The 16,602-nt window shown below is 32.8% G+C and overlaps 1 protein-coding gene across 2 annotated transcripts in view; it reads left to right on the top strand.

The window, feature by feature from the left end:
- The window catches only part of LOC131060838 (probable E3 ubiquitin-protein ligase RHG1A), a 32,252-nt gene extending 18,673 nt beyond the window's left edge, over nucleotides 1-13,579 (top strand). For both annotated transcript variants that reach the window (XM_057994256.2, XM_057994262.2), the window contains 4 exons: nucleotides 763-813; nucleotides 12,349-12,447; nucleotides 12,576-12,740; nucleotides 12,903-13,579. In XM_057994256.2, coding sequence (XP_057850239.1) covers nucleotides 763-813; nucleotides 12,349-12,447; nucleotides 12,576-12,740; nucleotides 12,903-13,034 — 447 coding nt within the window. In that variant the 3' untranslated portion in view covers nucleotides 13,035-13,579. The remainder of the gene's footprint in view (nucleotides 1-762; nucleotides 814-12,348; nucleotides 12,448-12,575; nucleotides 12,741-12,902) is intronic.
- Nucleotides 13,580-16,602: the final 3,023 nt, after the last annotated feature.

Below are 16,602 nucleotides of genomic sequence, written 5' to 3'. Positions count from 1 at the left end.
TGTGCTGCATTTGATGTTGGAGGTTATAATATAATTTTTTGGTTATTACAAAGGAGCCTGCTGAATTTCTCTGGCGTTTATTCAAACTGTCTTTTTTAACTTTATTTCTTATAGCTTGTTTGCTTGAGCTACAATTCCATCTTATTCTCTTCATCCCTTTTTTTGTGAATAGCTTCCAAGTTTCAGCATCTTTAAAGTCTTGTATGTCTAGGATGGAGATGGATATGAACTTATAATGTTTTGGTTATCACAAATGAGTCTTTTGAAGTTCTCTGGCTTTTAGGCGAACTGTCTTCAATTCCTATATTTCATTTGGCTTGTTTGATTGACCTGCAAGTCCACTGTGTTCTTTTCTGCAAGTTTCAGCATCTTTGAAGTCTTGTATGTCTAGGACTAGATGGATATGAACTTTCAGGTTGTTATGTGTAAATGGTTGTTTGCCATGTTAGTAATTTGCTGAACATATATACCTTAAGGTTGCTCTGCTAGATGGTGTTTTGTTATATGCATTTGCTTCTCTACTTAAATAGTATGCAATTGGTCATATTGAGAAGAACATCAGGTGAGGTCCTCCAGCATTTTGTGTATCTTTTGAGACTGTTGTCAGTACACATTTTTTACTCTTTTTTGGCTCTATGTATTTCCACTACTGGAAGAAAGTTTTTCCCAAATGTGTTACTGAGAAGTTGATAGATAGACATTTTGTTTTTTGGATTGCTTTCCTTAAAAGTACACGTGCATTGATGCCATCTTTCTCAACAGATTCGGAATGTATTGGAACTTATGCGAAGAGGTGAAACTTTGAGATTCGAGGTAAGTTTGCAAATTATATACAATTTTTTTGTTGGATTCTTTTGATATGATTGGTAATAATGTTAAAAAGAAAGGACATAATACATAATTTTCAACTACCTGAATGTTTTAGTGTGTGTTATTTGCAGCTCAATGTGCAATTCCATATAATGGGCACAAAAACTTTCATTTCTTGCTTTGTCATTTTTGTAAGATGCTATATTCAGACCACACTATAGATTTGTTTTACCATGTTCACTCGTCTCTGATATAGAAGCATTTCTCGTGTTCTACCAGATGAAAAGAAGGTGCTTTTGATAAATCCTAAACTGTTGGCCTCTCTGAGACTAATTTTCCTAACAAATCTTGTCTTTCCATGGTTCATTTGGCAACGATGAAATTGGATATGGAAATATTTTTTAATAAAAGCTTGAATCCACCGCTATAAGAAATTCTTATTGTAAGTCCCTTTGATGAAAGTTAAAATCTTTTATAACTGTCATGCAGCCATGCTTATGAGATTTCAATCAATGGCCATTTTGAGATGGCAACCATAACCTCCCTTTCTGCAACATTATAATGTTTGGTACCCAGGTCCATCACATAAAGCCTAACACCTTTCCAGATACATTCCCTAGAATTTCATCCGCTTCATAAGCCTCTGGATTTTATTAGGAATCTCCATGAAAGTAAATCTTGATGACAGCAAAATGTTGTGGAATGTAATGTATGAAACTCATGGATGTTGTATCTTTTGCTTTTTCACTATTTCCTTTTTAGGTCAGAAAATTTCTTGAGACCTTTTATCTCCATTGACCCTAACCTTGAGTCTCCCCTCGCTGCTTCATTCTTTGTATCTGAATGGCTTAAAATTATTAGCCATATTCTTGTGATAGGATTTAAGGTACCTTATAGTTTATTAATTTCTTTTCAACCAAATCGCATAATGTATTTATTTCATTTCAACCAAATAGACCATAAAATGCAATTGGTTCCATGGTTCATACCATGGACAATTTGTTTTTTACTGTATTGCCACTTGCAATCAAATTTGTCAGAAATCCTTGTCAGATCCAGTTTGTATGCATCCTTTGCCAAAATAAATCGCAGTCTATTAAAATGGCCACTTAGGCTAGAAGATTGAAGGGTTTCCACAAATTTCTTGCAATACAGCAGGAGTACTAGATAATCCTCTACTCAATTGTTGTTGTGTTAAAATGAAGACCAGAGAAAATTAACAAGGGTTTTTGGGGAAGATTATGAAGACAGGAAATAATCAGATACTAAGAAAATGTTGAGATGGAAGAAAAATTTCATTTTGATAAGCATTTCTGACATTTTCTGTTATTTTTCCATTTTCCCTCTTGGTTGCATTCTTGGTTTCTTATGACCTGCACATGGACTCCAAGCTAACAGAGGCAGATTATTGTGATCACTAGCCATTTACCAGAAGTTAAGAAAAAATGTGAAGGAAATTAAATTACAAATTGACAAAGCATTTCTAACACTTTTTTGTGACTTTTGCCATTCTTCTTTAAACTTGCACTCTTGGTTGCCTCTGTCTTGCACATGCTTCAAAGCTGAGAGAGGCAGGTTATTGTGATCATTAGCCCTTTGCCATAGGGAATTTCTCTATATAATTTAAATTTTAAACTTAAAAGGTGATTAATAACTCCAAGCGCTCAGAAAAAGAGATAAATTGGCACTTTACTAGGGAGCAAATTTCAATTGGTGTGATGTGCTGGCAGAGGAAAGTCATTAATCTTTTCTACATACTCCTTGAATCTGGTATTCATAGATATTTGGTTGAAAGGATGGATGTTAATTTGATGACCAATATCCCCTTTTTAGGAAGAATAACAACACATGCATGCAGAATTCCTCTTCTTTTTTCTTGCTGCCTCTATTTGCAGACTAGTTGCAAAATTTTAACAAATCAAAGTGGAAATCAAAGTCTTCTTTTGAAGAATCTTCCAATCTACATGGGTTTTGAATGCTCTTGTAGCTTGTAGGGCTCTATCAAGGGTTTCTACTGTTAAATAGACTGATAATGAGACAGGTACTCCTATTGTTCCAGACCTCTGTGTGACTTAAGGTGAGGAATTACAGTTTCAACCACAATTTTAGAAATCTGACAAAATGTCAAAATGCAGCAAAGTTTTGTTGGAGAGGATCCATTTGATATATTGAAAAGTTTTAGCTGTCGGGTGTTGAGAGCGTGACTTTTTGATGATGAGTATTGGCAAGGTAGTTAGGAATGTATATTTACCTTTTGAAATAGTGCTTTCTCTCTTTTCATTAGGTCCAGAAAGAGTTTGCTCAATGTTGTGGTCTATGATTTGGAAACTGTATCACAAAGGGAAATTTGACTAGAGACATTAAGGCATTTGAATTTCTTCATTGCAATAAGATAACAAAAGATTTAATCATCTTTTCTTTTGAATTTCTCAAAGCTTGCAGCTAAACTGTTGAGTACAAGAATGCTATCATTCTTTATATCATAAAAACCCTTTATGCTTCCTCCATGGCAACTGGAACCATCAAAGGGTTATATCTATTGCTGCAATATGGGGAAAAGATCAGTAAAACTAAATATTGATGTGCAATTTTCATGTTCATTTTTATTACAAAGTAGACTGGCAAAAATCTAACTAATCACACAGAGGGGACTGGCGAAAATCTAACTGCTTGGAAGCTTATATACACGTGGAATTCTGGGATCACACCTTATGTGGTTTTCTTGCATTGGTCTCCTATTTTATTGCTGGCAAGTAATCATTGATTGATTAAAATGTTCATTTTTACCTGTGTTTAATCCAAATTTTCAAGTGCAGCTTTCTCTTCTTTAAGATCCCCACTTCCACTTACATTAATTTGATAGAAGATTTGATTTTTATGTGTTTAATCCATATTTTCAATTGTAGCTTTTTCTTCTTTAAGAGCCCCACTTCCACTTCCATTAATTTGATTTTTTCACCCAACTTGTTAGAGATGTACTTGTTTTGACAAGACTACACATTTTTGAACTTCAACTTTATTGAAGAACAATTGCAAATCTTGTTTGACTTATGATGTTGTAATGAGTGCTTTTTATAAGCTATCAAGAATAGAATGCATTTTTTCTATAAATTTAGTCAGTAACCTAACAAGCAAAATATCCTTTTCACATCTGATGCTAAAGCCTGCAGTTTCTGCATGTTTCCAGATCAGATTTTAATGCCTGCAGCATGCCCCAGATGCCTCCACATTTACAGCAAACTTGATGAGATGGAAACTGTCATCCATAAACTTGAATAAACATAATGGAGGTTACAGGCACAATGATCAGTTCAGAAAAAGATCAGAAGGGATCTAGCCTGTGACTGTAACTCCAGAGCAGCGATGAGTTTAGGTTGTATTGGGAAGTTCTAAAACCCTACCAATTATTGAGGCAACATTCCAAGCTTGACTTCAAGAATAGAAACAAGGATAAGTCATGGTTTAAAATTAGAGTTGGAGGTCAGACAAAGGACAACATCCCATAGCAGCTAAGAGCTGAGAATCTATCATCAGAGAAGGCATATTATTTAAAAAATAACTATTTGATTATTAGTTTCCAAAACCTGCACGATAAACTATTGCTTTGAAATTGAAAAACAATCTCCTTTAACTTTGATACATAGCTGTGCCTCAATAAGGATTATGACCAGAGAACAACTTTAGGATATCCTATGAGCAATGACAAATCTCTAATATGTGATAATCCACTTTCTTGATGGAACAAAGCATAGATGAAAAACTCACAGACAAGTCGCTAAAATTGCGAGTCACCAAACCCAGCGAATTACTTGTTGGATTACTCGCTGATGTGTTTTTTCAAAAACTCGCGGTGAATATACCATGAATGACCCGTCACTAACCTGAAGAAATCGTGACGTTTTTGTGAATAACATGTGTAAATTGCTAGATCGACGTTTTTTGTCTTGCAGTTAAACCTTAAACAGTGTTTCAACTTCATTTTGGCCTGTGTTTGGCACACAACAGGCAATTAGGGCACACAGCGAGTGATTAAGGGCATGCGATGAGCGATTAAGGAATTGTTTTAACTTCGTTTCGACTTCTGTTTGGCACACGGTAGGTGATTAGGGCACGCGACAGGTGATTAGGGCATGGCATTTTTACGTAGACTCTCTTGGACCATCAGCACGTTCTACCCTTTCTATATTTTCTCACTCATACATAGTAGGGCTGCCGCTAATAATAGTGCTATGGATTACTCTCAATTTATTTTATGGAGAATGAATTTTTGTTGGTGCATGGTAAAAATATAGAAACAGGAAATTGTATGAAGCATTAGCTTTATTCTTGAATTTGTAAAATATATAACATATATAAAATTAAGAGTGATTGTCTATAGTTTTTCAAAAAATAATTTAATTTAATTGTGTAATTTAGTTTCTTTATTTTATTTTTAATTTTAAAAATAAAATAATTTTTATATCTTTAAATTTATTATTTGAAATTTTTTATCTCTTTGTTAAATATCAAATAGATGCTTTATAACTTTATAAGCATTGAAACAATGAAAATAATTGTTATATTAATATCTTTTATACTTATCATCATTAATATGTAATTTTGATTTATATATGATGGAAATCACTTAATATGTTCTACAAATTCAATAATAATTGGTTTGTTGAAGAATATTCTATAACTATGTATTTTTTAAATGTTCGACAAGTTTATTGAGTTTTTGCTGTGTCCTGTGGTTTTTAATTATTTTTGGCCTTCCGAGTAATTGCCAAGTCTGAGTTCTTTAATTATTGAACAAACTATGGCCTACTAAAACACTATGATGCTGCAAGGTGGAGCTGTGTCCTCATTTATCTATCTCAATCACTGTTTCAAACTGTAGAGATTCTCTTTTCTTCTTGCCAAGATCTTCAAGTTAGCACATGGAAAAAGAAACAAGCCGTCACCAAATATCTTTAGTTTCACATTGTTCTCTAATAATCGGACATATTTCTGCCATGTTATCGAGGTTTAGAAGGTAATGCTTGCCTTGAGCAAAACACTCTAATTTCAAAGATTCATGTTGAACAATTTTGAGTCTCATACTAGTATACCTAGTCACCACGTTCGAATTCGCCAACGATAAAATTCGGATGAAATTCGGCAAGAAGAAAAAATTTGAAAAAAAATTCGCCATTAAATTCGCATTGTATAAATTTGATTTAAAAAAAAATATAAATAATATATGTAAAAAATATCAGAATATTGTTCTCTAATTATTGGACATATTTCTGCCATGTTTATAGAGGTTTAGAAGGTAATGCTTGCCTTGTGCAAAACACTCTAATTTCAAAGATTCATGTTGAACAATTTTGAGTCTCATACTAGTATACTAAGTCAGCATGTTCGAGTTCAAGTTCGAGTACGAATTCGCCAACAATAAAATTCGGATGAAATTCGGTAAGAAGAAAAAATTCAAAAAAAAATTCGCCATTAAATTCGCATTGTATAAATTTGATTTTAAAAAAAATATAAATAATATTTCAAAAAAATATCAGAATAAACAATATTAAATTTGTTTAATTTGATTTATATATTTTTATGCCGAGAGGCATCTACAATGACATCAAAATATCCGTAAACAACAAATTGGTTTTGAATAAATGACGTGTAGATGACAGGTAAATGCATGCATGTTTCAGTTTCTCTATATGTATTATTTTATTACTCTGAATAAAATAGAATCATTGCCACTTGTCTCTGAGTAAATGAAACTGTTACATCTTTAATGAGAGTGAAAGAGTGCATCATTACAATTATGTGATATCTCTCGGCATTATTTTACGTTATTTTTTTTTTAGAATATAGGTATACTAGTAATTTAAATTTGTCAAATTTCATATATAAATAATTAAAAAATTGAATCAAATAATTTAAAATATTTAATTTTTAATATATTAAATGTTAAATCTGACAACTTTTATAATATTATTAGTTAAAATTTATGTTAGATGTTTAATATTAGTAAACACTATATCGGGCAACAACATTATACTAAAATGCTTTAGTTATAGGTGGTCAATCTTATCGGGCATTTTAGTTAGGCATTATATCAGACATTTTAGTTAACATTATATCGGGCAACATTATAAATCTATATCCTTTTTCTTTCAACTCGGCTACAAACCCTACCGGCGGCCAGGCATACCGTCGACCTGCAGCCCTTCCTGACACCCATACCTCCCGACGGCAACAGTAAATTGGTCATCTGCCGACGGTAAAATCTCTGCCTCTTATACTGTGAATTTTAAACGAATTTTTGCGAATTTCATACCTTTTTTTAAAGTTTGACAAATTTCGAACCTGAAGCCGAAAATTCATACTGCCTATTAGTAGATAGTCATAGAGTAGTTTCACTGGACGAATTGTGCAGTTCACTTTTTTATCGTTATCCTTGGATCTTTATGTCCTTGGCTTTGTGAGATGTAATTCTCTTGGGAGACTTTGATATGCATGTGAGCCTATGATTTTCAGATCTGATAAGGATTTATAAGATGGAGAAATGTAGGGCTTTTGTAGGCAGTTGGCTGATAAAAGTAAAACCATTAAATGTTATGGGAGAAATTTTTAAGACTCAGAATCTTAGATCCTGTTAGCAAGTTAGTAGGGAGATGTGCCTCCTACTCCTTGGTGTGTCTGGGATACCGGAGCATGTCTCCCGTAGCAGAGAGTTCAGAGGTATCTCTAGTAGCAGGGGACGTCTTGTGGGCATTTCCATTTCAGAAAAATCATGATGTTTCTGAAAATTAATTCCTCGAAAACAAAAACAAAATCCTAAAAATTTCTTTGAATACAACTTGTGTTTAATTAACAGCAAACACATTAAAGGAGAAGTAAAAACTCAAAACAAGTGGTTACTAGTTAAGGGTAACAATAAAATGGAGGAAGAGGCAGAGTGTCCATGATTTGCAGTTGCAGAGCTGAGTTATAGACATCAACAGAATGCAAATTTCTCTTGACATGCATGTGGTTTGTGTTGAGGATTCTCTACAACATGAATGGGTTGGATAAAGTTTTTACAAGCAATTCTGTGCAGCATGTTAGTCAATGAAAATTGCTATATGTGCAAAGTGATGCTTCTGTGTAGTTGATCATGCTCTTGCCTGGACATCTTATAAACAAATTATTATTATTATTAAATGCATGCAAATAAAATAATAAAATAATGGTACTTGCTGGAAACTTGATGAAGATATGCTGTGATAGAGGTTGCCAACCAGTTTGCCAACTTGTTAGGAGTAGGACTATGTGTGATGCTAGATGAACAATTCTACGACTGCAGATCTGAGCTGCTCACCTTGATGGTATATGTGAAGGAGTGGTATCGATGAACACTATTTAGGAGCTTGTTAAGCTGGGAGTGTTTATCCTCTGGTAAACCCTTATTATCCAATTCAATGGTTTGGTGAAGAGGATTAAAGACAAGCTATGATGCCTAAGAAGCTGCTGTAAACTGATGCTATGATATGCACTCAATATGACAATGCAAGTCAGAAATAGAGCTCTTGATGCTATCTAGATGATTTGATGAGTTAGAGTTTGTCCTTAAAGACAACATCCTAGCACACAAGGTAATGAATTTCATGCTCAAATCAACACATAATGGCTAGCTGGGGGGAGTTGGTGTGGGCCCAAATTGTGAATTTTGATTTCATGGGCCATTTCTGCACCTAGTTCAGCTCTATGATTCTGTATTTGACTCAGGATAACTGATGGATGATCTAGGAATTAGGACTGGTCCTTGGGTATGCGAGCAGATGGAATTAGGTAAATTTAACTTTCAGGTTATCTGCCATTTTTATTCTGAAATGTGCTGTTTGTATTACTTATTACTTATTAGTCATTGCATAAAGCCTTGAATGATAACCTAGTCAAAATGGTTCCAAAATGAAGGGGAAAAATGCAGGGTTGCAGTTTTCACCATTACATTCATATGATATATTTATTTCTATACAACTATTCAATTCTTAGTTGTATTCATAGAAGCAATAGTCTGCAAAACATCACGATTATACTCTATTAATCCTGAATCATGGAGCTAGCTGATTTATTCCCCGAAAAAATCCCGATTCACGAAAAAATTGTTGACCAATTGTTGACCCAATTTTCAATGATTTTTTGATTTAAATCATTGTTAAAAACCCCCAAAAATGTCAAAAAAAGTGAAAAAAATTATTGTAAAAACTTGCAAAGTGCTATAAAAACTCGTGAACTTACTGAATTACCTAAAAACAGGGTTGATCCTAGACATAATCAGAGTCAATGTGGAATAAACATTAAAAAAGTTTGTTATTTTGTCCCTTAGTTTTCTTTCTGACCTCAGCAAATCCTTAAATGAAGGAGTGGGAAGAGCAATGGCGGTCATCAAACAAATTTGAAAGGGCCTCAATCATCCTAAATTGTGGGGGCAATATGAGATAGTATTGAAGTAGCTGGAAAAACTTTTCTAAATCGCAGCTTCGATATGACTCAAGCTCTCTGCACACCCCACCCATGAATTCTGATGTGAACAAGTATATAATTATTATTGTACACTAGCTTTAAATTAATACTATTATGCACTATTATAGATGGCATTTTGACATGGAAGGAGTGAACCCCTATAGTTTATAATTAATACAATAAAGTAGTTTCAAAATTTAAACTATTATAGACTTGAATATATATTAATAGTTATATAATAAACTATAAATAAAAAATTATGTAAAATTTATAATGTACATATTTAATTTATTAATATAATATATAATATATATATTTTTTTGATTGATGAAACTTGGGTTTTAGCTTGGTCTGATCCTAGAGAGACCACTTACAAAGGATCTCTTCCCACGAGGCCATTTTCGGTGGATCATCATTTCCCCCACTTCACTTGTTTGAACCCACAAGCTCAAGGCATAAAGCCTGCAAGCTCAGTGGCCCTGCAGGGATTTGAACCTTGATGGCTGCCTCACCAATGGAGTGTTTCTACCACATCACTAAATGTCTGAAGACATATAATACATATAAATATAGATATAAGATTTTTAATTTATAATTGATATAGTTATTTTTTGCTCAAACAACTCATTATGTGAGCAATATATTCAAAGTGCTTCACGAAATAAATCTGAATGACATCAAACAAGCTTACATACTTGTAATATAACAGCCTACAACACACAATCAGTAAAATTTGTCTCTACCTAAAATAGTAGTTGCAAGCTAGGTATTGCCAAAAACATTGGCTTGCTAATCTTTTACTTAAGCTAAACAAATGCCTTTTGTTGTATTCTACCCCATATAAAAGACTTACCAATTGCCATCAAGGAATATAAAGCATTGCAACTGTGCAATATGATTTGATAAGCTTTCTCAAATATTGAACTACCCCTAGAAAACTCCTTGCCTGAATCACAATGAGAGTCTTGGATCACTTCAAAATGGCTTCCACTTTTACTAAATTCCTAACAATAGCTGGATCTCTGTCTAATAAATTCTGATCTCAGCTACTTCATAGACAGTTAATTTTTTATCTCAGACTTAGACAAACATTTGGTGTATTTGGTGACTGCCCTTTTAAAAAGTTAAATGAATATTTGCCTATGTAATCAGCAATATGAATATAAACAACAAAAATCTATTTTGTACAATTCATTGGTTAAACTCTATTTTATTTACTCTCTATATCTTCTATGCTATGGAAATGCCCCTTAGTTTAAAAAAAATTAGTTTGTCTGTTTTTCTACAATTTTTTACCAATTTTTTCAAAAAAATCTTACACTCTTGGTTTGCCGATTTTTTCCCCAAACAATTTTTGATGCTATGATATGAAGCATTGCAATTGTGGAATATGATTTGATAAGCATTCTAAAATATTGAATCGACCCTACAAAACTTCTTGCCTCAATCACAATGAAATTCTTGGATCGCTTCAAAATGGCTTCCACTTTTACTATTTGTCTGTTAACTTTTGATCTCAGTTACTATACTTCATAGATTTAGCTAATGTTTGATATCAGACTTGGATAACTATTTGGTGTATTTGACCACTGCCCTCTTAAAAAGTTAACTGAATATATGCCTATCTAATGAGCAATATGAATATGAACAACAAAAAATTATTTTCTACAATTCATGGGTTAAAACTCTATTTTGTTTGCTCTTTATATCTCTATGCTATGGAAATGCCCTTAAGTTATATTTAAAAAAATAGTTTTTCTCTCTTTTTCTACAATTGTTTTAATTTTATTTTTTCAATCTGATTTTTTGCCGATTTTTTAAAAAAAATCTTATACTTTTGGTTTGCCATTTTTTTCCCCAAATGATTTTTGCTACTATGGACTATTTATTATTTCGGAAATTGTCTTTATTTATGTAATATATTTAAACTATACGATTTTTATTTATTTTAATAAAAATAAACTTATAAAACTATATATTTATTATTAATTAATGCATTATATATATGTGTGTGTGTGTGTGTTCAATCAGTCAAGGTTTTTATTGGGTCTCCACCTGAAATTATGAGGGTTTGTTCACAGGATCCTCATCCCATAACATCTATCTGCTTTAATAGCACTCAAACTATTGCTCCATTTGCAGGAATACTGCATGGCCAATGCTCCCTTTGCTTTACCTATGTCTAGTTTCTGTGGGATTTCTGCATACCTTTCGTTCCTGTAGCTTCTCTTGCACAGCTTCCTTTACTATGTTCCTGCTCTCCAGCTTCTTTTGGGGGAATTCTATTCTTATGCTCCACTTTCGAGCTTCTCCTGTGGGGATAGCATGCTTTGCTCCTATTTCACTTCCTTCAACCTTTTCTGCAGGGATTCTTTGCTCCTGAACCTCCTTCACTACCTTCAGCATCACATCCTTTGCTGCCGCAACATCACTTGTGGGACTATGCTTCAACTGAGGCAGGGATATCTCTTCAGCATGCCCTTCGACACTAAGATGTCACTCGGAGAGATTTGAACCTTGGTCTCCAACATGAGAACTAAGTGGCACTACCAATTGATGACAACCCTGTTGACTATTTATGTTAGTATGTTTATGTTTATATATTTTTTTGATATAAACATTACAGCTGAACCGGTCATACTGCACCTTGGAACAAAAAACAGTCGTCTCAAAGTTGAGCTGGCAAGTTAGAGTATGTCCATCGAAGTATTATATTAAATACAAATAATTGAATTATTTCTTTCATCTGTCTCCTGGTCTCCTGTACTAACATTACTAGAGTTGCTTTGGAACCCTTTTTTGGCTCTCCTCTCTTGTGATTGTTACTAATATGCACGAGAGGTTAAAAATGTCTCCTTGGATGTTGTTCATGAAAGATATGACTCGGTAGACATGCATGCAACCCACAGAAGTAAAATGTCTCATTTATTATTTTGGTAAATGGCTCAGTAATTTTAGATCTCATGATATGCAACCTCTGATATTTGTTTCCTATAGGTAGTATTGAACAAAAGTGGGAATTGTACTCATATTAATGCAACTTACTGTTCTTAATTACAGGATATACTTATTCTAGATCAATCAGCATTTTACAATGCGGCTGACATTCATGATCAGCACCGGGACATGCGACTTGATGTGGATAACATGACCTATGAGGTGAGGGACTTAGTCCATAATGGATTATCTTGACATTGCAATATAGTGGCTAAGTTGATGAGTTACTTAAAACTTTTCTTCAATAAAAATGCCTCAGGTTGACAGAGTGTTCTGTGCATTATTGTCAGGAATTGTTGGCTTTGGAGGAAAGGATAGGTAATGTAAGTACAGGTTTAACTGAGGAGACAATTTGTAAGAGCTTGAAGAAAATATTATACATCTCGGGTACTGAGTCAATTGCAGTTGAGTCTTCTAAGAAGCAGCCTGAGGATGAACTTTGCAGCATATGTCGGGTATACGGTGTTATCTTTTGTTTGTATATTTTATCTATAGCAATGATGCTTGATGTCTCTACTTTAAACTTGTGCTGACTGTTTACATTTTTTTAAGGTGCTAGATGTTTGTTTACTAAGTTAGCGCTGCCACAAATAACCACTGCTTTGGCGTGTTTGCAGGAGGAATACATGGACAAGGATGAGCTGGGGATTATAGACTGTGGGCACATTCATCACTCACATTGCATTAAGAAATGGCTACTGATGAAAAATCTCTGTCCTATATGCAAGAAGACAGCTTTAAATACTTAGGTCCTGGGCAACCTATTTACTTTGTACATGCTGGAATATATTAATCTGAACATTTCAACTGTCTAGATCTTTGTTCAGATATTCTTGTTATTTGTTGCAAAGGTAAATTGACAATGAGCTGGGCACCTCTCTCGTTTATTTAAGGGACAATGTACAGATAGCTGCTCTTGGGCCGGTTGTGTTAATGTTGGTGTAGTAGCAGCTGCACATCTCCTAGATTAACCATTGGTATCCCTAGCTTTTTGGAACACGTGGGAGGCTTTTTCAAGAAAACATGCTCACGTAGCACCCATTCAAAAGAAATCTCGTTCAATCTGCTGGTTGTTGTATCAGTTGAAGTTCTACTGTGGATTGTGGGAAAGAGTTTTTTCTTGCTCAAAAAGTGCTATTGTTTATTGTTTCTTCTGATTTCTTTATTTACATTTTATTGTATGAAGTTGAACGATAGCTTTTTGCATTGAAAGCTTATTTTAGAGACACAATTCTCAATGAGCTTGAAATAATGCAAATAAGAATTACTAATGGGGATAAATATTTATGTTGCTTATTGGATCATTATGGACGTGAGCTTTTTAACAGCAGAGTTTTGTTTTCATAAAATATATTTTATAGTATTTTGTTGTTCCTTGCAGGAACTCCTCATTTTGGTTATTGCACAGTTATTCAATTACTTGCCTGCCTAGCACGATTAACCAGTTGTTTACAAGCTTAGGCATTGTTTGCAGCCATAAAATCTTCTTGCTCTGGTGAATGTGACACATTCAAAATATTTTTAAAAAAGTTTAAAAGCGAAATTGAGCAATTATTCCAAGGGAACACGTAAAATTGCTTTGGTGGAAAGAATGCATAATTAGTTAAAAATTTGCAAGTGAATTCTGGAGTAACAAAGTCCCATCTGTAACAGGAAGGAATGGCGATGGATGGTTTGAAAGAATTAATAATCAAATGCATGGGCACATTTTAATACCCCTCTAAGTCATCAAGTTAACAATGACTTCTGCATGAATCTTTAGATTGTCGAAGGCTACATTTGACATGCATTTTAGGGCTCGTGTAATGCCAAGTTTAATGAATTTATCCAGTTCAATCACTATTTGGGTAAAATTCTTAGTGTAATGTATTTTTTAAAATTATGTATGGTTGAGGCATGGTGTTTGTTTAACATATGAATTTGATTCTTTGATCAAATACCTGCTAGTTTCTAGCTTGTGTGGAACCCAAATGCTATCTGAAAGCAGACATAATGGTTAACAAATCCATTGTTGCAGTTGAACAAGTGAATGGGCTTGGATGGTAGGGTTTAACATTTGTCCTCGTTATGTCTACTTGTGCTTGTACGAATATTGGAACTTCGTACAAGTGTAGCCTATTGACTTAACATAGACAGTACTTGTTTATGTAGGTAATGTTTGCCCGAATTTGTCAATTTGACTGTTTTTTAATTAGGAGTTATTGCAACAAAAAATGTTTTATTCAATAAAGCTTAAAAGAGAAACTTTATTACAATCCTTACTTCCTTATTTTGCAGAAAGCATTAAACTTGATGTATTCTATTCATTCTCAATCTAATTGAGCCAATTCTTATTTGTGTAGCACAAAAACTTGAGCTAATCTGAAATTTTGAATGGAAAATTTCATTTTAAAATTTTTGATTTTCTTCTCTTTGCACACGTTTCTTCTCTTAGAACAACTCGTTTTAAAATATCTTAAAAAGGAGAAGAAGATAAAAATATCAAAAGGCACTTTATGTGTTATATACGACTCGTCTGATCTAGAGTCTACTCGAATCACAATCCAGGGTATTAAAAAATGCGTGTGGAAAGGAATTGGGAATGAAATAATTCAAAATCTTGTGAGAGTTTCCACACCATCGGAAATGAATATAATCTAGATATTGAAAGTTAATGATAAACTACAGTAGGAATAGAAAAAAATTGACAAAATAAAAATACTATTGCAAGATTAATATGTCTAGATCATTATTTAACATTTCATGAAAGGTTCAACTAAAATTTGAATAATTAAAATAGATCAGATTTAGTAGTATATAACAAATGCTAAAGGCATAAAATATGAATTCCCATGAAATTATTCAAAGACGAATCTACTGATGTGGATAACGGGTGAGGTAATTAATCAAAATGTCTATCCAAACCCCAAAGAATTTGTTGGAGGTTCGGGTACAAAACTCGATGATCACACTTGATAATAGGTAAGATATACTTGGTAAGGAAATACGAACAATGAAAAGAAACAAAATGGTAAGAAAATATGAGTAATCCAGTAGAGTAGCTCTATTATCACGCTAGATGATAGGGAAGACAACCAAACAAGAAATTTCTCATAAAGATTTCTTTGCAATCTAGGACAAATATGAGACTTGAAATGATAGATTTACAATTTTTTTTCATAAAGACAGATTAGATTTGCAAGCATTCACGAAATCCTAACAATACTATTTGTAAAAAATTACCTCAAAGATAGAATTTGCTCTAAGCAAGTGACTACAACTATGTTTGAGGTTAAAGATTACCAAAACTACAACATTATGGTTAAACAAACAATGAGATTTGATCTAATTAGACTCATCATGTGTAATTCAAGAAGATAAAAATTATATTGAGTATGTGGTAAAGTGGAATGTGAGTGAGTGTAAAATAAAAAAGGTGCAAAAGAAAACATTGCAGCCAGAAAAATTCAACCTAGTAAATCTAAAATTTAACCTATGAATACTGACATAATATTTTTTTACAATTATTTTTTTAGGGTAAAAAAGGAAAGTCAATTTAACTCATTTTAATACTTTCAAGATATATATTTTTAAATATTTTTATGGTTTCAAAGAGGAAATCTGAAAATTAACCTATGAAATTAATTAACCTATGAAATTTTTTAACTAAAATTTAACCTATGAATATGACATAATATTTTTTTACAATTATTTTTTTAGGGTAAAAAAAGAAAGTCAATTTAACTCATTTCAATACTTCGAAGATATATATTTTTAAATATTTTTATGGTTTCAAAGAGGAAATCTGAAAATTAACCTATGAATTTTTTTTAAAATACTTACAATATAATATTTTAAAAAAAAGTTTTTTAAAGGTAAATAAATGGAAATTTAAAGAATTATAAATAAAAGTTTACTTTCTATTTTTTTGATTGGTTCAAAGCAATCTAAAAGAACTACACCCTTCAATGGTCCGTTACCAACTCCATTATAGTAAAATTGGAGTACAATGCTACAAATAGCATCAACGTTTAAGCTTGTAATTATACAAAATTGGGAATCTACTGCATAATACCTATTTACAAAAAATCTTTTTATCCCATCATGCATCCCTTCTTGTAAAAGACTTAAACCACACACACTAAGCTTACACTTCTAGATTTAATAGTGTTAATCACTTAGAATTGACTGACATTTTCTAGGATTAATATGTTGTGGTCACACTAAGAATACACTTTTAAATTTAAAAGTGTTAAAGACTCAGAGCTGACTAACATTCTCTAGACTTAATATGTTATTTAAGGTGTGATTTAAGACTGGCCCTCCTAGGCTTCCTTG

This window comes from Cryptomeria japonica, chromosome 5 (genome assembly GCF_030272615.1).
Source record: "Cryptomeria japonica chromosome 5, Sugi_1.0, whole genome shotgun sequence".
Lineage (NCBI taxonomy): Eukaryota > Viridiplantae > Streptophyta > Pinopsida > Cupressales > Cupressaceae > Cryptomeria > Cryptomeria japonica.
Note: the sequence above shows the minus strand (reverse complement) of the source record. Positions and strands in the feature narration are given on the sequence as shown.